The sequence below is a fragment of the Rutilus rutilus genome (genome assembly GCF_951802725.1).
Source record: "Rutilus rutilus genome assembly, chromosome: 3".
NCBI classification, from domain to species: domain Eukaryota; kingdom Metazoa; phylum Chordata; class Actinopteri; order Cypriniformes; family Leuciscidae; genus Rutilus; species Rutilus rutilus.
In genome coordinates, this window is record NC_140211.1 from 39,753,849 (window position 1) to 39,780,596 (window position 26,748).

General features: G+C 38.6%; 1 protein-coding gene across 1 annotated transcript in view; it reads right to left on the minus strand.

Moving 5' to 3' along the window:
- The window catches only part of m1ap (meiosis 1 associated protein), a gene marked incomplete at its 5' end in the record, with an annotated part of 63,061 nt that extends 38,292 nt beyond the window's left edge, over nucleotides 1–24,769 (minus strand). Inside the window, 3 exons of the mRNA XM_084405403.1 lie at nucleotides 22,416–22,599; nucleotides 24,187–24,369; nucleotides 24,518–24,769. Coding sequence (XP_084261529.1) covers nucleotides 22,416–22,599; nucleotides 24,187–24,369; nucleotides 24,518–24,769 — 619 coding nt within the window. The remainder of the gene's footprint in view (nucleotides 1–22,415; nucleotides 22,600–24,186; nucleotides 24,370–24,517) is intronic.
- Nucleotides 24,770–26,748: the final 1,979 nt, after the last annotated feature.

Consider the following 26,748-nt stretch of genomic DNA (forward strand, 5'->3'; position numbering starts at 1 on the left):
CCCTGATAGTCCGAGCTCATATGACCTTATTGATGCAGAGAAAGATGTTGAAATCCGCTCTGAGGTTAAAGTCTTGTCTACCCACATCAAAATGGACCAGTTAGGTACCAAAAGATTTGAGCAATTCTCAGACTGGAGAACAGTCGTCAGAGCTGTGGCGCGGCTGCACCACATTGCTCATTGTTTCACTGAACCAAGTGACGATAGTCAGTGCACCGGTTGGCATTTTTGCTCAAAGGGCTTATCTGTAAGCGATCTCTTGAAAGCAGAGGAAATCATCATCAACAGTGTACAACATGAAGTGTATTCAGAGGAGCTGAAATGCATCACTTCCACGGGTGAAATCCCCTCACATAGTCCACTTTTAAAGTTGAATCCAGTCATTGACAGAAATGGGTTGCTAAGAGTTGGTGGACGCATCAGACAAGCAAAGCTAGGAGATAAAGAAACAAATCCCCTAATCATCCCGGCTCGCCATCATATCACAGTCCTACTGGTCAGACATTTTCATGAACGTGTGCAGCATCAGGGCAGACATCTTACGGAGGGCACTATAAGATCTAATGGCTTTTGGATAATTGGGGCTAAAAGATGCATTAGCAGTATTATCCAAAAATGTGTTACTTGCCGTAAACTAAGAGGCAAGATGGAGGAACAACAGATGGCTGACCTGCCAGCGGAAAGGCTGCAAATGGATCCACCCTTTTCCTTTGTCGGCTTAGATGTGTTTGGGCCATGGGAGGTGAACTCACGGCGCACAAGGGGTGGTCTAGCAAATAGCAAGAGGTGGGCAGTGTTGTTCACTTGCATGTGTACCAGAGGAGTTCACATAGAGGTGATTGAGTCAATGACTTCCTCAAGTCTCATTAATGCTCTCAGAAGATTCTTTTCTATTAGAGGTCCTGCCAAGCAGCTGCGCTCCGACTGTGGGACGAATTTCGTTGGTGCCTCTAGAGAGCTTAAAATGAGTGAGAACGAACAATCAGAGGTGAGAGAATACCTGCTTGAGCAAAGATGTTCCTGGGTCTTTAATCCGCCACACTCTTCTCATATGGGTGGCGCCTGGGAACGCATGATTGGTGTTACAAGGCGAATCCTAGATTCAATGCTCCTAGAAAACAGGTACGCACAGCTTACTCACGAAGTCTTAGTAACATTCATGTCTGAGGTCACAGCCATCATTAATGCACGGCCTCTAGTCCCAGTCTCCACAGATCCTGAATTCCCCTTCATTCTAACACCATCTATGCTTCTGACACAAAAACCTGGTAATCTCACAACTCCACAAGAAGATTTCAGCAAGAAAGACATGCTCCAATCTCAATGGAAACGGGTTCAAGCCTTAGCAGAAATGTTCTGGAATAGGTGGAGGAAGGAGTATCTCGGAACACTTCAGAGCCGTTGCAAGTGGTTTCACAAACATCCGAACATCAAAGAAGGTGACATTGTACTGCTCAAGGACAAACAAGTCAAAAGGAATGAGTGGCCAATGGGGATAATTGTGAAGGCCGTTCCTAGTACAGACGGTATGGTGAGGAAAGTGGATGTGAAAACTGTTCAACATGGGACAACCAAAACCTATCGCAGACCTATATCTGAATTAGTATACCTCCTGTCTTCAGATCAGGCTGTTTAGTCCAATAACTGTTAGTGTAAATGGTATCTTTGAGATACCAGACGGGGAGTGTTCTGGCTTTGCCTATCTTAGCATTTTTTTGCTCCCCCTGCTGGTCTTTCTATATTCTGCACTTTGAATTGGTTTTATTCAGTTTCCGGGGTTGGGTTCAAAAGAACAACACAGCACATGGTAGAGCAAGTTGAATTTGCCGTCAGTCCATAGCAACAACAACTCTTAAACAAGGCACTGCCTGTAAGTGGAATTTAATATTAATATTCTTGAATATGGCATTTTGTATGTTTTTGAGGGAGTGCATATAAAGTGATTGTTTTCATAGTTCTGCATTATATTGTGTGAACACTTGTATTATTTTCTCCTATCGTACATTGATGGACTTGACATTTACCATGTTACAGTTTATTTATGTATTCTTTTTGTTTTTATATTGTGTTACAGTTTTACACATTTATTCAGTAAATCTGAACGACGACTCCGGTGTCAAGATTGTTTATTGAGTGGATGTGTTTAGCTTGCTGGGTACGAAGCCAGTATAATTACTGTTTTTATATAAATAAATGCAGTTTTGGTTAGCATAAAAGACTTCGATTAAAACATTTAAAATCGTACTGACCCCAAACTTCTGAACGATAGTGTATAGGGTTTGTATAAAACATATGACAATACTGACAGATACTCAGAAATCAGAAATTTGGGTTAAACAAAATCAGTTACTGGCATAAAATGCCTGTAAGCATGGCATTTACTGTACCAAATTTAACAAAGATGTCTCTTTGTTGTGTAACAATTTCATCAATTGTCATTTACATTACAGGTACAGACACATCAAACTGAAAGAGTCAACAAACGGAGCCAAGCACAAAGCCCCTCACTCTTTCATCGCTGCATTAAAACAGGTAAATGCAAAATGAAAGACTGCAAACTCAAAATAGCTCTCCTGTTTTTAAGAAGAGAGAGAGTCAAAGACAGACCAGGATCAAAAGCACAGAAAGGGAGAGAGAGACATTTTACTTTTAAATCCTCTACAAACAGAATCATCACCATAGTCACATTCTCATGGGAAATGCACACTAAGTGATGAAACTGAGTGTGAGGACAGACCACCGTGCCAGCCAGACGCTCCCGTACACACACACACACCCACACACTCCTACACACATCCATCTCATTTCAATGAGCTACATTTTCTCCATTTTGGAAAGGGACAAAACTGAGAGGGAGGCAAATCTAAATGCCCGAAATGCTTCTGTTGCTCTGAGACTGAGAGTCGCTAGCCTTGAATCATATGAGGGCAATATGATAAATTAGGTCTTTCAAATGTTATACTAGCACATAAAAACAACATGCAAGAGAAAACTCCAATTAGTTTCAAGGGCATGTGTCTTTTTAATCTGTCTCTCAGGGCAATGCAAAAACAAAACCTCCATCCTTTGACTACAAATGATTTACAGACATGCTTGTAGTAAGTTTCATATGAAATGTCCTTCTGATGTTTTGGCATGTGGGCAGAGGACACAGATTCTACATGACTTAAGAGAAGAGACAGAAAAAGACTCCTACTGATGAGTCACAGTTAATCTGTCATGGATGAATGGGAATTTATGGATATTCTTTGTTCTGCACATTCACTGCAGGCAAAATATGTTTTTGACATCATCCTCCTTACCACATTCTGTTTCCTTATATTGCAGGCTTAAGTTAGTGCACCATCCTTCATGCTCACACTTAGGATCTTGTTTTTCTGTGTCTGACATCTTCCTTTCTATTGTGCACCTATTGTTTTTCGGCCCTACATCTACATCCTACATCCTACATCCTACACTTGAATTCCCCTTTTTTCCTCCAGTTCCCATTTTCCCAGTTTCATCTACTCTCCTTCGTCTCCACTGCCTCCATTGTTTCTTTCTCACCTTATAAGCGTTTCTGCTATATGGATTTTGACCTCTAATAATCTAATTTGTCTCACCTATTAATCCCGCATGAACATTTACAGTATTCAAAGCGGCTTATAGCGCATTCACACAAAATACTGTGTGTATTCTCTGTGAATCAAACCCTTGACCTTGGCTTTTGAGCTCTAAGAACAGAGGAACATATTCAGGTTTGCGAACTGAATAATACATGAATTAACTAGTCGCCTGTAACCTGGGCTTATCCACTTTATTTTTAATTTAAGAGCAGGTGCAGCCATTTGTAACTTGAATGTGCAATGCTCCCAGTGTGATCTGATTCCAGTTATTTTAGCTATACAAAAACAGTCCATTATGCTGCTTGATATTGCAAACTGGTATTTGTTATTTTCATTTATTATCATATTCATAAACACAGTATTTTTTAGTGCAAACAGTTTTACCATATACTGCACTTTGTTTTTCTTCTAGTCATTTAGCTACAGTGCCTAATGAATCATAAGTCTCACACATTCACAGAAAATAGCTTTCAAAATAAGGTAGATAATATAAGGAAAGGCTCAGATTGAGAAACTATGGACCAATAGATGAAGCAAAATGCAGCGGATTCAAACAAGCAAATCAGACCTTACTAAGAACTTGTTTCTACAACATGAAACTAACCACTAATGAAGTCAGATGAGGATATCTCTAAGAAGTATATCTGAGACCAGCCCTGACTGAGCAATGAAAACAACATTGAATCCTATGGATTGAGGAAATTATATTTGATTGATGAAACAACATGGATAAAGTGTTTACATGGCCTCTAAAAGATTACAAGGCTGTCTTCATTACTCTGCACTGATGGCAAGTTCCGTCAGGATTCTGTGTGCATGTGTGCGTTAGAGAAAATGTGCATGGGAGAGACTGTTTCACCTGATATAACTTGAGCCACTCGTATTTAGATTCAAAAGTGACACCAAACACTCCACAGACACAAAAGTGATGACTCACAAAACTCACTAACCGCTACAAACAGCCAGATAGTAAAATATGTAGCATGTAGTATACCAGGGGTTGGCAATAGGCGGCCCGCGGGCCAAAACTGGCCCACAAGCAATATTTTCTGGCCCGCCGGATTATTTTGGAAGTCCGTTTTTTTTTTTTTTTTTGCCTATTTTTATTGTACAATTGTACAATGTACGTGTACCCGTGTACGTTTTCGTTCATTCATTATTCTATTTCGGAATGAAAGATGAAGTTTAAAAAAGGGTGCAGCTTGGTTTTTTGTTTAAAAGAAAAAAAGCAGAAATGGCTGTATTTTGTTTTCCAAATGTATTGTTGTCATCAAATAATAGTATTAGAAAACTGGACGACATTTCCGATATTTATTTGTACGTTTATTGTATTTCATAAATAAATACAATAATAGCCTATAATAATAAATTGAAATTAAATTAAATTAAACGTTGCATTCATATTCTGGGCTCATCTGATTTTTTTGTACATAGCATAGCCTACTTTGTTATGATTTTAGTATCATAATGATTAATAAATGCACGCACAATTATCTGTGAACTTGATTTGAACAAATGCCTTTCAACTTCTGTGTAAAATTCAGAATTAAATGAATGTGCAGCAATTTGTACAAATAGAGAGTCTGTAGGCCTACTGTTGTAGCCATTAAATAAGCACATTTAGTTTCATATTTGGTAAAATATTATAATGTTTTTTTTTTTTTTTTTCATTTATGTTGATTTATGAAAAGTGAACAGCACGAGTAAGATAGGATGCGCAATATATCGAGAGACATGGAGCGGGTCAGACATGATTTTGACCACTTCATTAAGTTTTGTTTTGTAGAAAGCCTTTCTTTAAAGTGAATTTCGTTTTGTATAAATTGTATCTTAATTTTAATCAATTTTTCATCAACCAATTAATATTTAATAAATAATAAGCAAATATAACAGACAATATAATCATGGAGGCGCCCGCGCGGTCACTTGCATTGCACGTTAACTGGAGCGCATCTCATCCTAACTTAACCGAAACTCAGCGTATGCCCTCACAGACATGAGAAATACATCAAATACACAAAGCTTGAAATGTCTTTAAACGAAATAATTCAAAATGAAAAGAAAAAGGCTACTCTCTGATTATGTCATCCATTATGTGCATTTCTCTCTATATAGGCACGTTCACTACGGAGATGGCGATCGTCAACTTCATGTTTGCAGTCGACACTGTCAGAAAACACTAGTTTATTAATAAAAATCAATGCACGCGTCACCGGATTTACAAATGCACATCTTGCTTGTTGCACGCACACATATTATGTCGAAATAACGAGATATTATGTTGAAATAACATTATTATTAATAATACATCTTTTAGAATATTTGATTGAATGCTGAATGTTGCGCTTGTTCAATTTAATAAAATTAAAACTTTAATTGTGATCACTAAAATAATTGAATATTAAATATTTAGTGGCCAAGTTTTGCTCATTTATATATATATATATATATATATATATATATATATATATATATATATATTAAGTAGCGATAGTTCATTCTAAGTTTACTCAAGTGGAAGAATGTGACTAATAAACTTAGGCCTACTATGCATGCATATTTAGCACTATGCATTATATTCTATTCATTATATTTTCGGGACGAAAAAAAAACAGTCCCACGCAGACCTCCTTAAACCTTAGGTGTGTATGTGTGTGTCCCGAATAAATGATAATAAAAAAAGGAATAAAGTTCAAAAGTCGGACTGTAAGCGAATGAGGCATGATTGCTATTCGATTCGATTCGATTGCGATTGCTATTGAAATGGGAGGTGAGACAGAGTTCATTAAGAGTATTTAATTTGTATCCATAGGCCTACTCCGTGTAGCTGGCCCGCCAATCTACTGGCTAAAAAAAATATTGGCCAGCGGCCAAAGTTACTTGCCGACCCCTGTAGTATACTATGCAGCAGAGGTGTGGACTCGAGTCATGTGACTTGGACTCGAGTCAGACTCGAGTCATGAATTTGATGACTTCAGACTCGACTCGACAAAATGTACAAAGACTTGCAACTCGACTTGGACTTTAACATCAATGACTCGTGACTTCACTTGGACTTGCGCCTTTTGACTCGAGAAGACTTGCTACTTCCCATTAAAACTGGGGGAAAAAATGTCCACATGGCCGCGCCGCTCTCAGTTTGTCTGCATCTGTGAAAAAAATGTGCACCACCTGTATGCATGCAGCGAACGCGCGCGCTGCCTGCACGACATCCAAATTAATTAAATACTATTTTCACTTTAAGACCAGTGTAAAGCAAGGAAAACTACAATTTACCTCAACAAAGCGACATAATGAACAAATCTCGTCTCATTCGTGGAGGTGGAAAAACATGTTCCTTGTGACATGCAAGATTTATTGTATTAATTTAAATATAAAATAAAAGGCATGAGAGTCGGCTGTTTTTTTATATAAGTAGCCTACATGGTTAAATATCTGACCACTTGCTTTAGGAACTTAATATAAGTAGAAGTAATGCATTGAATAATAGGCCTACGTTGTTTAAATTGTGATTAAACGTGCATACGTCTATTAAAGAGTGTATATGTGTACAAAGAGAATCGCAATGCTGAGACGTAAGACCGGGGTAGCCTAAATCAAGGGAAAATACATATTTCAACAAGGCAACATAACACTCGTCTCATTCGTGGAGGTGGAAAAACAAGTTCTTTGTGACATGCGAGATTTATTGTATAAAGATTTAAATTATGCAAAAGAAAGAGTATGAGTCTGCTGTTTTTGTCAATTTTAAGTTTTAATTTAAAATGTAGGCTATGCGATTTTAATATAAGCCTACATGGTTAAATATTTTACCACTTGTTTGAGCAACTTAATATATAATTATATAAGAGTAATGCATTAAATAATACGTTGTTTAAATTGTATTTAAACGTGAATACGTCTATTAAAGAGTGCATAAGTGTGTACAAAGAGAATCGCAATGCTGACAATTTTTTTTTTTTAAATAAAAGATGCTAATAACTTCTGGATTTGAAATACAAATAGTGAGTATGTATGTGGTACAGCCGCGGATCACGCACTGCAAACACAGCATATGTGAAAGCACTATTGCGCGTGCTGGTCTTGCACCGCATACGCACTGCAACACGCATTCCAATTATATTATCAGGTTGGTCCAGTTTTTCAGAAGTGATAATTTTGAGGAGTGAGGATTTTATTGATGACATGTTTAAAAAGGTTTAGGCTAAAACGACCCATGTCTATTTGAAAGTTAAACTGTTTTGCAATATGAGGTTAATACAATACAGGACTGAAGCTGCATGCTGTGCATTGTTCTAGTGCAATATGCTGTTGAAATAGCATTTTTTGTGAAAATAAAATTCTGTTTTTTACTGTATTTGATTATAAATCAAAGTATAAAAAGAGGTTTAAATAAATACAAATCTTACAGACGTACATGATTTGTATAAATTTTATTTCTGTGGTAAGAGGACTTGAAATGACTCGAAACTAAAATGGTAGGACTTTGGACTCGACTTGAGACTTGTTGGCTTTGACTTTTGACTTGACTCGGGACTTGCCTCATCTTTGACTCGACTTGACTCGGGACTTGAGGGCAAAGACTTGAGACTTACTTGTGACTTGCATAACAATGACTTTGTCCCACCTCTGCTATGCAGTATACTCAAGATCTAGAGATGTTAGGTGTACATGCACACTAAGAAAATGTACGCAGCCTTAATTTCACTACTGTTGGTAATGTTTTTGAAAGAAGTCCCTTAGGCTGCATTTATTTTTTAATGCAACGATGAATTTTCAGCAGTCATTACTCCAGTATTCAGTGTCACATAATTCTTCAGAATGATTTCAAGGATCAAACCATGATACATTTTTTTCAGGATTCTTCAACAATATTTATTTCAAATAGACACCTTGTTTGACATTATAAATGACTTTACTGTCACTTTTGATCAATTTAATGCATCCATGCTGAATATACTACTTTCTTCTTGTGTGTTTTAGAACCTAGTGGTACGATCAGAGAGGGCCACAAAATCAGTTAAGGGGAATTTTTCCTACCTATTTTTTGTAAGAGGAACTTTTGAATTCTAATGGACCTCTCAAGTTACTGCCTCTTTAAGATGAATCGCTTTGTTGTATTGCTTATTTGCAGTCACTTTGGATAAAAGTATCTCCTAAATGAATAAATGTAAGTGTAAGAAAAGAGATTATGAATTGCTAGACTATGAATATTTCGCTGTGGCGTGATGAATGAGTTAGCATAATTGAAAATGCACAAGATGAAACTGAAAATGAGAAAATGTGCAATGGTAACAGATGGTTGGTGCACACACAGAGAGCAAAGCCTTTCAGCACAATTCACAAATAAATAAAAAAAGATTAATTCTGTCTGTTGTCGAGGCCAGTCCAGCCACATGGGGCTAATCTACAGACCTATTTTGCTGTGAGCTTCCTAACAACTGGCAATATATCCCAAAATTCCACACACTCACACCCACTCACACTTTATCTTACCAAACAACAGCCTGAGTGACATTAACATAAGTCCTGCTTTTCACATCAGCATGTTACCCTAATCACGCCATGCAATTACCATGGCAACACTACAGACCCAAAGGAGGGGTGAGTTGGAGAAAGAGAGATGGGCATGGGTGGTACGGCAGGACCCTTCTGCTCCCATGACTCTCCCAAACCACATCGCTAAATCTGTCACTTCTGAAATGAATAAAAACAGGGTTGCAGACTGAGAGGGGGAGAAAAAGAGGCAAGGAATATATGAGAAAAAGAGTAGTTGAGATGAAAAAGTTTAGGGGGAGATAGAGACAGACACCGAGACAGTCTAGACATGTTGTATCTTCTAGCTAGAAAGTGGTGAAACCATGACTTCAACAAAGTGAAAAACATTGTCTTTTCCATATGTAAAAGAAATATAAAATCGTATTTTTTGGACTAGGTTTGCACGGTAAACGGTTTAATACCGGAACTGAACACATTTTGGTACCTGATGACAGTTCAGCATTTAGACAGTATGACATGCAACAAGCCAAGTAAGTGATAGAAATGCCAGAAAACAAACAATATCTTGCCTTCAACTCACTGAAAATATGGCATTACTTCGAGTACAGATAAAACAAAATACACAGAAACTCCACATGATGTTTTAAAGAAACAGTTCATCTAAAAAATGTTCACCCACAATATCTTGTTTGGAAGTTGAAGCAGCCTATATGTTTAATGGTGAGGTTTTATGCAGGGTTGTTAATAACATTTTCAGTTTCATGTCAACAGTCCTCTAAGGCGGTTTATTTGTTGCCTACATTAAAAGTTACAGTACTAGAGCTTAGTAACATACTAAAGCCAAAATTTTGCTATCAATCAAACCATACTTACAAATGAGAAATCCTGCAATGCTGCACTGAACTTATTTTAACCTAGTAAAGTGGAGTTGATAACATATGCTTGATAATACCGGTAATATATATTCTGATAATAATCCTGCATTTTCTGTTTATATCTGGAGAATATACCACAGAAATAAATGCCTACCTGGCCTGCTAAAGATTAATATGGCAGCTGGGAAAAAGACCATCACAAAATATTTGCACAAGAAAAAACTGAGCATGTGTGCACAGTCCACTGCACCACAGCTCTCAAAGACCAGCTTTGAAGTGATGTAACAGAAAGTGCCTTTCTAAGACTCCCTGATCTATTTTGTTTCTTTTTAAAATTGGAAAAAGATAAAGCATTACACCAGCCATACTGTAGCATATTTGTTATGCATTAAAGATGCATTCCACTTTTTGCAGATTATTCACTTAAACTGCTGTACCATAAAATCAGAGGTCAAGTATCCAGTGGCTCCAACAGTCTCAGAGTGTGTTCATTGAATATACATAAACTTTAATGTTATGGTAATGTAGTCACTGGAGAGAGCAATTGAAATCTCTTCAGCTCAAGAGTTTAACCACATACTGCAAAAAGACTCCAGATTGTGGTTACGAGAGCATTCGTCATGATAACAGCAACAATAGCTACAGTTCTCCAGCACAGGCCAGTATAAAAAAAAAACAGGGTTGATTTACTCAGGGTTGATGAACTGAGATTTATATGCAGCATCTGTCATGGGAAAAATGCAAGTATTGTTATCCAAACTTCCAGAGTAATCTTCTCTTCCAAGTCCTTTGGCATGGCCCACCCTAACTTCTAGGTAATGTCAACACTACGCTCGTCAAAATATGTAATGGGGTTAAAGGGTTAGTTCACCCAAAAATGAAAAATCTGCCATTTACTCACCCTTATTTTATTCCTAACGTTTTTTGTTTTTTGTTCTTCTGTTGAACTAAAAAGAAGATATTTTGAAGAATGTTGGTAATCAAACAGTTGACGGTAGCCATTGACTTCCATAGTAGGAAAAAAAATTGTAAGGAAGTCAGTGGCTACCGTCAACTGTCTGGTTACCTAGATTCTTCAAAATATCTTCTTTTGTGTTTAGCGGAAGAAAGAAACCCATACAGGTTTGGAACAACATAAGGGTAAGTAAATGATCACAGAATTTTCATTTTTGAGTGAACTATCCCTTTAAGGAGTGCATGCAATACAAGTAATATATGCATATGGTAAGTTTTACCTTAAAAAAATAATAATACACGATGATGCTTTACTATAAGTATGGTTATTATGGTGTCCTACTTTATGTGTTAGCCTGGTGATGAGAGGTAGCTGGTTTTTTCCAATCAAAAGAAAAGGGTTTTCGTATGAATTTTACACAGGAGTGGCCTCCATTTAGCCACTGAGATTTATTTGGTGGAGTGCTGCACAGATGGTTTTTCATCCCACAAATTTTTCCATCTATATATTGGAAATGAAAAATACTGTCATCATTTATTCGCCCTGATGTTATTCCAAACCCGTAAAGACATGCTGGGCAGAATGTTCATGATATTCTTGTCCATGCAGTGAGAGTGAATTGAGAAAGGAACTGCTCTTATTTTGATATATTCCTTTAACCATAATTCAATATGGAAATGGTGCAGAGGAGTTTAGGCTTGTAACTTAAATAATTACAAAGTATGAACACAAAAATGAAACATGACAAACAACCATGAACCTGAGAGGTTATTCTGTCACAATAACGAAAAACAGCCTAAAACAGACACAAATATATAAGACAAAATTAATATATGCTTGTGTGAAACAAAGATGTTTATGTGTCACCTCCAAAGTGTCTCAGTGTCTAATAAGTGTCTGAATTCGCAAACTTGTTTTCATTCCCTGGTTCCTCATGTAATGAGCTGTGTGGTTTTACTATGTAGGCTAGTGCATAGTGAATGTATGAACCAGAAAAAAGATGGCTCTAGATTCATTCATCATCTGAACATTTTGAATGAAGAATTTGAAAACTGATATATAAGTTATTAAAATATATAACATATATAAAAATTGGAAATAAACATGTATTCTTAGTTACCATGAAATCAAAATTGATTTCTTATTTTTTGATGGAATGTTGCCGTGTTTATTATAAATGATTTATTAGGGAACTGCACGTCATTATTATTTTTATTTTATTTGATGTGCCCTCATTAAATTTAAATGTAGTTCCAAGCGTAGGTTGGGGAGGAGCCTAAACATTCAGTCCTGTCAATCATCATTACGAGCGTATATACAGTAAGCAGCAGTCACCGCGTCGTCCCAGCAACAATTCTTCCGGCATCTCTCTATTTCTCTTATTCTTCCTCTGCGCAGAACTGTTATAGGGGGTTTAGCTCGGATCTCAAGCCGAACCTTGGGTTCGAGCCTCCTTCGAGGACAGCAAGCCAAGTTTGTTTACCATTAACTATTACGACTAAATGGGCAGGCGAACTGAATTAAAAACATTGACTTCCCCTCCACCTCGCAATGACATCTTTTTCTTGATAACACTATCGCAAAAAACTAGGCAATAATCCCTCCCCTCCATCAACCTGTCACTCACAAATCAGACACAGAAATTAGCAAACGACAATGATCCATCGATCCAATCAATTCCCGATGGACAAAATCAAGTAACATCCTAAATTTTTTCTTGTACGGGAAGTCGTGTTTACTTTGATGTCACAGATGATCGCAAGTATTCACACTGACAGCGATTAAACAGGACCAAAAATATATTTGAGTTCAAATGCCCCTTTCCTGTCACAGGGTTCCAGACTGCGACCATTTTTTGAGAATGTGCGAGTTAAAATTTTATGTGGTCGCATTTGTGCGAGTGCATGGTCATGTACTACTCAGTTAAATTCACGCAAGCGCAACAGAACACTGTTGTATCAGCAGTTGCTGCAGTCCGTAACTTATGTTCAAAATGAACGAGTACATCACGAATCCATTTTCCAAACCGTGTTTTTGACTTATCCTGAATCACTACGGTACGCCTATAATAAGTGTTTATACTCTGACTATTTTATCCCGGGGTCAGCTCTGCTGCGGAGTTGCCCAGTGCCTGCGTGACTCGCCATAGACATTAACGGAGAGAAGTAGCTCTGGCTACAATGTTCTTCCGCAAGACGCTTGCAGTTTATTTATTAACGAACGTACACGTCACGCGCATTGCACACGGATGGTGAAACGCGCCAATTAGGAATTCAGGAATTACCCTATGGGAATTACAAGCCAACGAGCCAGCATACAGCCTCAGACACAACTGATGACGAGAGCACAGGTGCGGACAGGGAGGAACCAAGTGAGCAAAGGAATATAACAAATACATATTACGTTTCTGTTTGATTTTACAAAAATTAGGGCTGTCAAAATGAACACGTTAACGCATGCGATTCATTTTTTTTTCAGTTAAACGCGTTAAAAATATTTAACGCAATTAATGCAGCATCAGATTTTTTCTTTCATCCATTGGCTGCTCCATTATAGTATTTTATCACGCTATCATTCATTCAAGTGCTAATAAACAATTCAAGCGCGATAAAACGCAAAAATAAGAACTGAAATCTGTACTGGCGGCGCGCTGTCTGTAAATCTCCTCTCTGTGTGATACACACAACACAAAACACACACACACAGGACTCATGCGCACAGAATGCCGCTTCAGACAGCGCGCAGCCACATTGAGTTCTCTTTCACGCACGGACAAAAACACACAAAAGTATGCCAAAATGTTCACTTTGTCGAGTATCCTCGTAAGCACAGTATTAAATTAGTTAAAAAGTGTTAAATGAACGCAAAGAGATGTGACAACATCGGATGCTTGTCAGATCCAGATCCGCATTGTATGCATCAGATCTTAAAGCGACAGCATCCTAATAAACCCGCTTCTGTGATACATTAATGTAAAAAAATCAAATCAAAGAAAAAAGTCAGAGAAAATTACAGTGAAGACTGAGAGGTGTTTGATAACTTTATTCAATTTATGTATATTTCCTACCTAATAGATCAAATATTTAAAATATACTTTATGTTGTTTCTACATTAATTTGGAGATTAAATGTGAAATTATTACAATATAAAAATATATTAAAAACTTTAATGTTAAGTGTGATTAATCGCGAATAGGCTAGTTAATTGTTTTAATCGATTGACAGTACTAAATAAAATACAATCAAACATTAAAAAACATACGTGGTGTTTTTTTGATAGTTATTTTTAATGGTTTTCATTTAAAAGATTAAAACATTTTGCCAACATGAGGTCTTGTGTCACTGTCAGTCTTTTTACATCAGTGCAAAACTAGGGTACGCAGATTAGGACAACTATTCATCAGCATGCATTGATTAATTCCATGTTGTAAAAAAACCAACATGGTGCGACCAAATCGTGTGCTGGTGCGACCAACTGAGAAAGTTGGTAGCACCAGTGCAACCAGTGGAAAAGTTAGTCTGAAGCCCTGTGTCAACATTGACAAAAAATGGCAAATCAATTTAATTTCAAGCAATCAAATCAATTCCAATAAATTAAGTGGTCTGAATAAGTTCACTTTATACAGACCATGACCAAGATACAAACAGAAACAATCTCAGCCAACTGTACAGTATCTTTCTCTCTCACACACACAAACACAGTCTTATGTCCTTCCGCAGGCACACAGTGTCAAAATGTTAATTCTGAGGTCCTTCTTACACTCGAGTTTGTCCGTTGATAGTTAAAAACAGGATGTCAGACAGGGAGGGACGCTAGACCTCAATGTCGGTCTAGCTGCTCACACCTAAGTTTGTGGGGCAGCTATATCAAAACAGAGTCAGTGTTTCAGCATATGTGTGTGTATGGCTGAACTGACATAAGGTTCTTATCCCATTAGCTGCTCTCAATCAATAATAAAGCTGGTATGGACTTGATCCAGCAAAACACAATGGACTCCATGACCTCAAACTTCCCTTTACTAGACATATCTGTCGGACTACAACAGCCCAGTCAGATTAGTGAACCGTCTGTGACTACATAGAACAGGGGTGGGCAACTCTGGCCCTTGAGATCCAGGCTGAATCCCAAAATCGCCTCATAAACCCTCAATCACTATTCCCTATGTTAATCCACTAATATGGTTCACTTAAAGGAGTGAATGAAAACGAGCCGTTCGAACAGACGTTGAGTGTATATCTGCTGTACACTCGTTATTGCAGTGCAATGTGGGATAGAATGAGTGCACTCTGTAAATGTCCACTATGGTTTCGGACACCACAACAAATGGCAGCCCCTTCAAATAATGCCCTATTTAAGGGTATAGGGGGCAATTTCGGATTCAGCCCCACTTTCCTGCAGAGTTTAGCTCCAACCCTAATCAAACACACCTGAAAAAGCTAATTAAGGTCTTCAGGATTACTAGTAACAAAGCACCTTTAAGACAAGCCTCCAAGGTTAGCAAAAAAAAAGAAAACAAAAAAAAGTGTAAAGCTATGTAGTGCGCAGGGAAGGAGACCAGAGGCCGTTTTTGTTAAATGGATGTCAATGGAGGAGAGGCTTCACTACACTGAATAAACTGCTTCTGTGGGAAAACAGCTGATCATTTAATGAATTGACAGTCTATCAGCTAATCTTCAGCTGAATTAATCATAACTAACATTCCTTTTTCTTGCAGGATTAACATTTATATGCTTTTGAAAACTAAGTGTCCCCGACAATGTGTGTGTTGAAATAACGGATGCAGATGGACAAGACTAGATGTCTGTCTAAATATATAACATCATGACTTGAGTAACAAGCTGAAGTAATCAAGAAATCCATATTTGTTTTAACCTAGTAACAGAGAAGGGTTTGCTGAATTACAAATATGAATAACCAATCACATTAGAAAAAAATTATGCAATAAATAATGTGACCTTTGCCATGCACCATGTTGTACTCTTTTTGTTGTGGGGATTCTCTGTGATTGACATGAGGTCCTCCTTGCCGTGATTAATGCATTTCAAATGCATTGTTTTGTTGTCTGTTTGCTGCTCCGCAGCAGGTTAGTGGAACACTAGAGACCTTATTCCCAAGTGATAGTGTTCATAGGGGGCAAGACGTCGTCTGACTCAGCTGATGTCGATTAGGAGATGCGCTAGAGCAGGGGTCAGCAACCTATGGCACGCTTGCCAACACTGGCAAGCTGAGGGTTAATAGCTGGCACTTGAGAAAAAGTGAGAGAGATGTATGTACAGTGGGGAGAACAAGTATTTGATACACTGCCGATTTTACAGGTTTTCCAACTTACAAAGCATGTAGAAGTCTGTAATTTTTATCATAGGTACTCTGTGATAATAGGTTACTCTATGAGCTAATCATCTATTTATCATAGGTACTCTATGAGTGACGGAATCTAAAACAAAAATCCAGAAAATCACATTGTATGATTTTTAAGTAATTAATTAGCATTTTATTGCATGACATAAGTATTTGATACATCAGAAAAGCAGAACTTAATATTTGGTACAGAAACCTTTGTTTGCAATTACAGAGATCATACGTTGTAGTTCTTGACCAGGTTTGCACACACTGCAGCAGGGATTTTGGCCCACTCCTCCATACAGACCTTCTCCAGATCCTTCAGGTTTCGGGGCTGTCGCTGGGCAATACGGACTTTCAGCTCCCTCCAAAGATTTTCTATTGGGTTCAGGTCTGGAGAATGGCTAGGCCACTCCAGGACCTTGAGATGCTTCTTACAGAGCCACTCCTTAGTTGCCCTGGCTGTGTGTTTCGGGTCGTTGTCATGCTGGAAGACCCAGCCACGACCCATCTTCAATGTTCTTACTGAGGGAAGGAGGTTGTTGGCCAAAATCTCACGATACATGGCCCCATCCATCCTCCCCTCAATACGGTGCAGTCGTCCTGTCCCCTTTGCAGAAAAGCATCCCCAAAGAATGATGTTTCCACCTCCATGCTTCACGGTTGGGATGGTGTTCTTGGGGTTGTACTCATCCTTTTCTTCCCCCAAACACAGCGAGTGGAGTTTAGACCAAAAAGCTCTATTTTTGTCTCATCAGACCACATGACCTTCTCCCATTCCTCCTCTGGATCATCCAGATGGTCATTGGCAAACTTCAGACGGGCCTGGACATGCGCTGGCTTGAGCAGGGGGACCTTGCGTGTGCTGCAGGATTTTAATCCATGACGGAGTAGTGTGTTACTAATGGTTTTCTTTGAGACTGTGGTCCCAGCTCTCTTCAGGTCATTGACCAGGTCCTGCCGTGTAGTTCTGGGCTGATCCCTCACCTTCCTCATGATCATTGATGCCCCACGAGGTGAGATCTTGCATGGTGCCCCAGACCGAGGGAGATTGACCGTCATCTTGAACTTCTTCCATTTTCTATTAATTGCGCCAACAGTTGTTGCCTTCTCACCAAGCTGCTTGCCTATTGTCCTGTAGCCCATCCCAGCCTTGTGCAGGTCTACAATTTTATCCCTGATGTCCTTACACAGCTTCCTGGTCTTGGCCATTGTGGAGAGGTTGGAGTCTGTTTGATTGAGTGTGTGTACAGGCAGGGTCCGAAATTAACACCCGCCAAGTGCCAAATGCGGGTAGATTTTCAGTTTGGCGAGTAAATCTCGAAAGGCTACCCGCCACATTGGCGGGTGAATTTTCATACCAAAATATGAAATATTCAGCGCGCCCTTTTCAGCACGCACACGCTCGTCTGCCTCTTAGCGCTCTCATCTGTTGTCGGCGCTGAGGAGAAAGGATATGTGAAGCTCCCGCCACTGGAAGAAGCGGTCGCCGCCCAGTTGTATCCATCGCCCTTTTGCTGGCAGTTGGAGAGCAAAGGCGAGCAAAGGCCGCACACCCATAAGCCAAACAGAACGTCTTCAGCACTTGCGGATCGCATACTCCGCCGCTGGCCAGGCTGCTTCTGCTTTAAGGCCCTTGCACACTGAGTCCGAAATTATCGCATGCGTTTTTTCGCTTTCGTGATTCGGTGGCTCTGAATTGTCAAAACACCATTCAATTGACCCTTCGCTAAGCCCCGCCCTCCTTAGTTACTGTTGCTACGCCTGTCAAGCTTTTGCGCCTGGCACGTCTATTACAGTATGTATGCACCGGTTTCAGACATTCCCAAGGAGATAATTAGTCATTTTTGGCGAACAGGTGAAAATCTGAGAGAGCAAGACAAAAGGGACTGCAGTATGCATTCGAGGGATATATCCACGACATAATATGCAAACGATTAGAGAATAATTTCATCAAAATTGAAGCTAAAGCCTAGATCGTTAGGTCCCAGCGCAAGCAGCAGCGCCTCATACGCTGACCATTCAAATGGGAAACACACAAATTGAGGAACAGCTATGTGCATGCACAGCAGGGTGAGTGAAATTTGAAAATCTAATATTTATAAATCAAACAGCTTATCCATAAGTATTGTGGAATAAACACAAGACATTAGCCTGACCACTTTGCAATGATAACATTCTCCCGCTTATATTTTTAGTGCGCCAGGCTACTGCTCACACGTCGTGGGTCACATAAGTGACTAACGTTACTGTTATGAACTGATTAAGTTTGCATACCAACCTTTTCCTTGGAGATCTCCGGCAAGCCCCCTGATGTTCCCTCCTTTTACTAACTACTTTTTACTTATACTAGAACTAACACCGGGAGAGTCGCGATCGGATTGGGGTACTAGTTTAGCCGTCGATTAACAAAATGCTGAAATATATTTTTAAGTAACGTTAAGTTATGTCAGTGAGCCTCCGTCTTGCCTTTAATCACACTGCTTGATCCACGAGCTGGACAATAACTTTATTCTAGAGCTGCTATAAAGCCAAAACACTTTACTTTTAATTTCCTATTATCAATGTAAAGCTGCTTTGGAACAATCTACATTGTTAAAAACGCTATATAAATAAAGATGACGCCCGGCATTTCTCCCCTTGGGTTTTAGGTTTCGGGAAGGGAACAAAATCCACCACCCCGTCCAAACTTTTAGGATACCGGGTATCAGATTTGCACAATCCATACGCATAACGCATGGGCATGTTTCCCTCGCTCGAAAGCTTGCCAGACCTCCCGCGCCTAGTTACGGTTGCTAAGCCACGATTGGCCAGTGGCGGTTTTCGGGCGTGGCTTAGTGAAGGGTCAATTCACCATTCTACAGATGCGAAAAACGCAGAAAATCGAACCTGATTAGAATTTTTTTTTTTGACGGACGAAAGTTTCGGAGGCAGTGTACAAGCGTGATTGACATAACGTGAGGTCGTATTTATTTTTTAACGTGCGAAAATTTCGGACACGAATTTCGGACTCAGTGTGCAAGGGCCTTTACACACCATGGCCGTTATTTTCTCGAGAAAATGAGTTTTCTCATAGCTTTTGCAACGCAATACTTGTTCCCTTATCTCTCAGGGAACCGAGGTTACGTAAGTAACCGAGTACGTTCTGCCTTCCCTTCCACATGAGTCAGGTAACAAAACTGACAAAAAAAACAAAAACATACATTTCACCCCAATGATACATATAATATCATATTTATATAATATAATAAATTTCATATATTTCTCTCATACATATATTTCTTAAAGAAAAACTAACAGGTCTGTGAGAGCCGGAATTCTTACTGGTTGGTAGGTGATCAAATACTTATGTCATGCAATAAAATGCAAATTAATTATTTAAAAATCATACAATGTGATTTTCTGGATTTTAGATTCCGTCTCTCACAGTTGAAGTGTGCCTATGATAAAAATTATCTGTCTGTAGAATACAGACTTCTACATGCTTTGTAAGTAGGAAAACCTGAAAAATCGGCAGTGTATCAAATACTTGTTCTCCCCACTGTATTTCATTCAGATAAAGTACCTCGTACCTGCATACAGATCTACATTTTGAGGTAATCATTCCTCATAGTAACACAGCTTGTTATATTAAAGGTGCAGTTGGACATCTGGGAAAATGCTAACTTTAGCCTGATAGCACTAAAAGCGTACGTCCCGTCCCCGCAAATCGCCGTCCAAAGCCACACCTCCTGAAAGAATGAATGAGCACAGCCCAGAAGACCGGAGACAACATTACTGCAATACATCATGTGTCATTCACCGGTGAGGAAACTTTATTGTACAGTTAGTAACAGTACTACAATACCAAACCGTAAACAAATTCTTAAAAATGGAATTAGATGCAGCAAGTTTTCAGTTTGTTTAACTAGCAAAACTTATTTATAATATTTCTTGCATGCCAGGGGTTCCACGATGAGAGTCTGGCTGTTGTTACTGCTTGCCTGCCATTCTCACTCTGTCTGCACAGCGTATGTGAACGCGCTGATGACTTATTATGTCTGCGTGAACAGCCTGTGCAGTGGTATGCAAACACACATTGACCGACAGGGAACGTATGCCCGTTCGGACCGAACGCAACGATTGAACGAACATTATATGGTCCTACGCCTTCCACAGATGACATATATTTATAAAAATACATTTAGACCACTAAACAGAGTGATTGCTATCAGGATATGAGGAGACTTTCAACCAGCATAACAAAAAATGTTTCTGCAGAGAATCACCTACTGCACCTTTAAGGTAGGAGTTATACATACTATTAAAGTGTGAGAATTAAACTGCGCAAATCAATAAAAGCGTGCAGCTCTGACAAACCATTAGAGCAACCACTGCGCATCACAGGCACACAAGTTACTGACTGACAGCTTACAGCTTGTTCCGCTGTACATAGTCAATGCCAGTGGTGGCTAGCGAAAAATATCTTAGGTTGGGCTGTGCCATATTCAAGGGTAACTCTCGGCAAAATTTAACCTAGGCTTTTTTTGTTAATCTACCCGAGTCAAACTTTCGTGTAAAGGTATAATTAGAATGAAAACGGCACTTTTAAGATTTCGACCGTATTTTCGTTTTAGGTCAAAATGCCTTTTGAATGGGAGGGCATGGGGCACTACTATGATAGCATCAAAATCGCTATTTTTAAAACAGTAAGAAGGCTCGACACAACATAAAACTGTGCTTGAAGTATCACCAGGGGCTCTACACATGAACTCAAGCATTGACTACATTGTTTGTGTACACACCCACTCACACACACACACACATTCACAATTATACACACACAAATGAACTGGTAGGGCTATTAACACACAGCAAAAATTAGTCAGAAAGCTAAAATAAGAGCTTAAAATTAGATGAGATTCAGATGGATTAAGCTGTGATAAAGCATTCCTGTTCATTTTTGTTACATTTTAATTTAATTTGAATGTTAAGTGTAACACAATGTCTGTCATTAATGTTGTCGGCAAAATAACAAAAGATAGCAGAATATGTATTTAATTTAGTCAGGGCTCAAGACTAAAAGACTATCAGTGTTATTTTACATTTGATTACTTTATTCAGTTTACGTAGTATTTCAGAATACTAGTATTAGACCTACCCAAAACCGTTTCTCTTTATTTGTATCTTTATTATTTTGTATACATTTTTGCTACTTTTTTCAATTTATTTCAAATACTGAAATCAAGCTTCCTTGTGTTGTGTAAACTCTTAACAACAAAATTACCCCATTGTAAAGACGCAATGAGTGAGCAAACATTTAGGTGAGATAAATGTAATAAGAACATTTTCTAAATAAAAAATATATATATTTTCATAAATATTATTATCACAAATATTCTTGAAATATTGTGATATTATTTTGAGGCTATATTGCCCACCCCATGTGCCACCCAGATTTTAGAAGTGATTAAATTAAACCAATACATTATAAAGTACTATTTGGAAAAACTAAATGTAAATCAGATAAGGACAATCGTTCTTTAAAACCAACTGGTCAACAAGTCATTCAGGCAACTCACTTACTAGTCGATTTACTTTAAAGAAGAGGAGAAAGAGAGATTCTTTCTTAATCTTAAGCAAAGATATAATTTCATGTTGTTTATAAATGTGCAGACATAAACTTGCCCTATCATCGCCTATATTTGGATCATCTTAACCGGCCCTCCCTTGATTTCTAAATTACTACCTATCAGATCACGCAGAGACTTGAATGTTTGGCACTGTATTTTGAATTGATGTCTGGTTTGCTCTTTCACCCTGGGAATCTCATTTTACACAGTCTGTGGTATGAAATCCTGAGACTGTCGACTGCAAAACCTTAATTAAAAGTAATTATGCAGAAAACAAGAGAGGGCTCAGAGATTTGGCAGAAACGTGCACACAGTACAAAGCATCACCCAAAACCCCTTTTAAATTGAGATTTTTTTTTCTTAATACTGAAAGTATTAAAAATGTCTGTTTGCCTGTTGACCTCTTGGTTAATCCAATGGTTGCCAGATGTTGTAGAACATAATGACCATATTTGATGAGTATAAAGGCCAATGCTCACCTACTTTCTCACTGACTAAGAATATGTTATGACTAAATATGTCCTCCTACCTTCCTGGTCATCTTCTGAAGATGGAGTCTCAAGGCTACAGGCTAGAGATCTGTCTGAGAGACTCTGCTGTAATGTGATGTGGACCACCAGAAGCCTGCGCAGACTCATCAGATCAGAGTTTTTCAGACCCTGCTCCAGCTGTTTGAGGACTATCTGTCCTGACTGACAGGTTAATACAGTCACCTAGAAAAATGTAAATTCTTCAGTTAGAATGCAGTTAATAAGCCAAAACTCCAAAACTCAGCTAAGCAGGCATGTCATAATTCACTTTATCAACCCAATTTTTGGTAAATGGATTCAAGATTTAAATAGCCAACACAAGGCAATTTTGAGAAAATATGCTAAATTTGTTTCTCTGTAAATCGCAAGTCATGCCAAATTTCTGCTGACATTTCCAAACAATACTCACACAGTGTACCCAAAAGGCTACAAAGCCAATGGCCCTGTTTTTACGATCGCACGGATGAAAGCTGATTGTGGCCATTAGCTGTCTCTCTTGTTGATATACATTCCAACTCAGAATGTGAGGGAAATAACTCTCACAAACTACACAGCACAAAAACATCTTCTCTGAGGTTTAATTGTGTGTAGAGTATGAGACCATATAACATATTTAAGGATACAAATAAATCAGTCATCAAAGCTGTGCCCTGTGCCAAACAGCTTGTACAAATCATTGCTCCATGATCTGTTGCATATTTGAACAGAGAGAGTCACAAAGAGAGTGCTACAATCGCATACATCAAAGCTACTGTCATTTCTCTCATCTTATGATAGCCATCTCTGGCATAATTACAATAGCTCTGTTGTGTCACCGCAAAGTGAGACCAAGTCCATATACACCATATAATCCCATTTAGGGCACAAAAAATATTCTGTATAATCTGATTAAATGCACTTGTCCTCTGCTGTGCTTCCTGTGGTGGGGCATTAGTGCTGGGTTTTAATGGAGCCTGCTGAGAGGAGAGTGGCTGCTGAGGGCCATGTGGTCTGTGTCAGTGCGCCAACATCTTCATTCAAGGCTAATAGTAGAGGGAAAATGAGCTTTGGATTCATTGGTAGAAAATCTGAATGTGAATGCCTGTGCTTTGAAGAGGCCCAATACAGACGAGACAATTTCTTTACTTGTTATGTGAGGTTTAAACAAAGCAGCGGGGTGAATTACTCTAAAATGAAGCCAGGAAGCAGATGCGTAGATCGAAGGGCAGTGAATGTTGATTTGAAAGATAAGTAACCAGGGCAGCAAGACTGATTACTGTATAGGAGATTAAGGCATTCATGGGTGAAAATCAAAAGAACCCATTATTGTGACATTATTTTGAGGACAGCCGAGCACATTTCACCCCCCAATTTTCATTAGTGTCTGTCATGCATTAGGTATTGTAATTTTTTAATGGTTTTCATTATAGTAATACACAGGGCCCTATGAAATATGTATTATATTTGTGTATTAAAAATATTGTGTATTGCAATATATATATTTTTTATACTTAACATTTTTCAATGTTACATTACAGTGCTAAAAACTAGGAGATAACAATAGCTTAACTATCCTTAAAATCTCTCTTACAATGCAAAAAATGTAGGGGTCCTATTTGTAGACTTTATGATCTTTATACATTTCTTTTTATCTACTGATTTTTGGGTTAAATGTGACCAAATTGACCTCTTCATGAGATTCCCCCATATTCAATAAGAAATAAAAAATGTTGCTTTCCTTACAGATACACAATTGAAAGCAATTTAAGTTTTAGCGGTGGAAGTTCTCACCTCCACACAGTTGCTATTGATGTCCCCATGAGCTGTATGGCACATGTATTGTTTAAACTGCTGCAGGCTGTCCAGCACTGCCTGTTTAAGGAGTGCCCCCCGTTGCCGAACACAGCCCTCCTGAGGCAGAGAACGCAGCTCCTCTACACAGGACAGCAGACGTGTCAGATTTCCCTTAACTTGCTGGTGAAGAGAATGAGATGAAGGAACGAACAGGTTGGAAGACATTAGAAGACAGATACTTTTATTTGTCTATTAAACACATAGTTTCTACTGTATAGCACCTAGTCAAACATGGATACAAATACACACATAGGCTACTCGTCCTCACCACAAAGGGTAGAAGGCACTCCAGCTGTACACTGATGGCAAACACGCTAAGCAGTGGCACACGAACAGGTCCTGCCAGACTACTGGCCAGAAAAAAGAAATCTTGCAGGGCCTGACACAGAACAGTGCATGTCTCTGACCACCAGGGCGGCGATGCATCTACGATCAACACACGAGAAGGCTGTCTGGTAAAGGATGATGAACTGCATGCTTGGAGGATGGAGGAAGAGCAGGATCTGTTTCTGGCACTCATAGTTCTCCTACACAGGAACATGAATATGGATGTAATCATACTGAACTGAAATCAAATCTGGAAAATCACAAAAAAATTTGAAATAGGCATTTATTATTCATTCACTGATTGCCTAATTTACAAGTTTTCCATGTCAATTGTCAGTGATGAGCAGTGTATGTGGGTGTTGTGCTTTTGCTTTTTTTGGGTGATTAATCTTTCCCCACATGCATAGGTAGAAACCCAGATAAGAGCAGACTAACTTTGTTCATCAAAACCAAGACCCACTTCCACTTGTAACACCTGAGATCTAAAACTGTAATCCTTCACTGAATCACTCATTAAAGGGATACTTCACCCAAAAATCTAAATTTTGTCATCATTTGCTCACTCTCAGTCTCATGTTGTTCCAAACCTGTATGAGTTTCTTTCTTCCGTTGAACACAAAATAATATATTTGAAGAATGTATAACCAGACAGTTGACGGTAGCTATTGATTTCCGTAGTATTTTCTTTTTTGCTCAACCGAAGAAAGAAACTCATACAGGTTTGGAACATATTAGGGTGAGGAAAAAACAAATTGTCATTTTTAAGTAAACTATCCATTTAATTCCTCAATGTGGGAAAAAAAGTGACTGATACCTCTAATACAAAGTCACATTTCATGCTGGAACACAAAATAAATACTTCAACAGAACAAAATGTCCCGTAATGTCACCGCAATAACTTAAGAGGGAACATTAGGCTTAATCACATTCAATATGAACAAAAATGTTCTTCTGAGAAAAGAAGAAAGACTGTGAAAAAAGAGACTCCTTATAAGTTCTTTTTCCAAAGCAGTAAAACACAAAGAGTGATATTGTTAACCATAGCAGGGCAGATGGGGCAAATTGGTTAAATAAGGCAGCAGCTCTCTGCAATCTAAGGACTCATCAATGCTATCCCACTTGACAAGAGAGTTCTTTGAGCGCACTAATGCTGAGCCTCGGGCCTTTCCCGCCGCTTAAGCACGACACAGGCGACAAAAGGCACTTTGTCTGCTCTAAAAACAGCTCCACAGACTCACTGCCCTGAGATGAGCAGCAGATAGTGCTGATGAGAAAGCTGACGAAAGAGCAAAGCAGGTGTTACTTCAGTATTCATGTACAGTTCACTACAAGTAACGTTACTGGCAAGATTCGGTGATACGGGCACTCACGCGCTCTCTTTCGGTCGGCTTCGTTTCAATAGGGCTTCCTTTGTTAAGCACTGTGAAGAAACAAATATCTAGCCTATTTTTAATTTAAATATATGTATATTTATTCATTTCCAAGGGTTGTATGTTACAAATATTTACCTGTCCTCACTAATGTGACCTAACTTAACAGTTAACTTAGTTACTGGAGACTCCAAAATAAAGGCCTCGTTATTATTCTGATTCAAAAACTGATTAAATTGTCTACAGGTAACGTTAACGTTACTTTATATTTACCCTCCACTCGTTTCAGACCGCAGAATAACTAAAGGACGAACGATACGATATAATCCATTTCCACCGTTGGCTTTGTTGCTGAAACTTGAATCCCCAAATAGTTCTTTTGAGTCGGATCTTGTAAATGAATGATTCAAATTGGTGTGATTAGATGGGTCCTAGCGGTTCTCAAGTGAATCGTAAATTTGAACCGGTTCATTCAAACTCATGCCATCTCTGGGGGAATATAATATAATATAATATAATATAATATAATATAATATAATATAATATAATATAATAGTTTTTATTCTCTTCCTATTTAAATTTACGGACACTTTTAAAATTCTCATCGCTACTCCCCAGGTGCAGTTTCACAACTTCCATGTAAAGGGGTAAGTCAAATTATGAAATCTAATCTGTGCTGTTTCCTGCATGAATAAAATTATTTGCACAGGGGTGGATGCAGACTCACTTACTGAAGCCTTAAGAGGCTTTAGCTGAAGGCTGTGTTGTGAAATCAGTACGGACACATGAAGACACATCACCT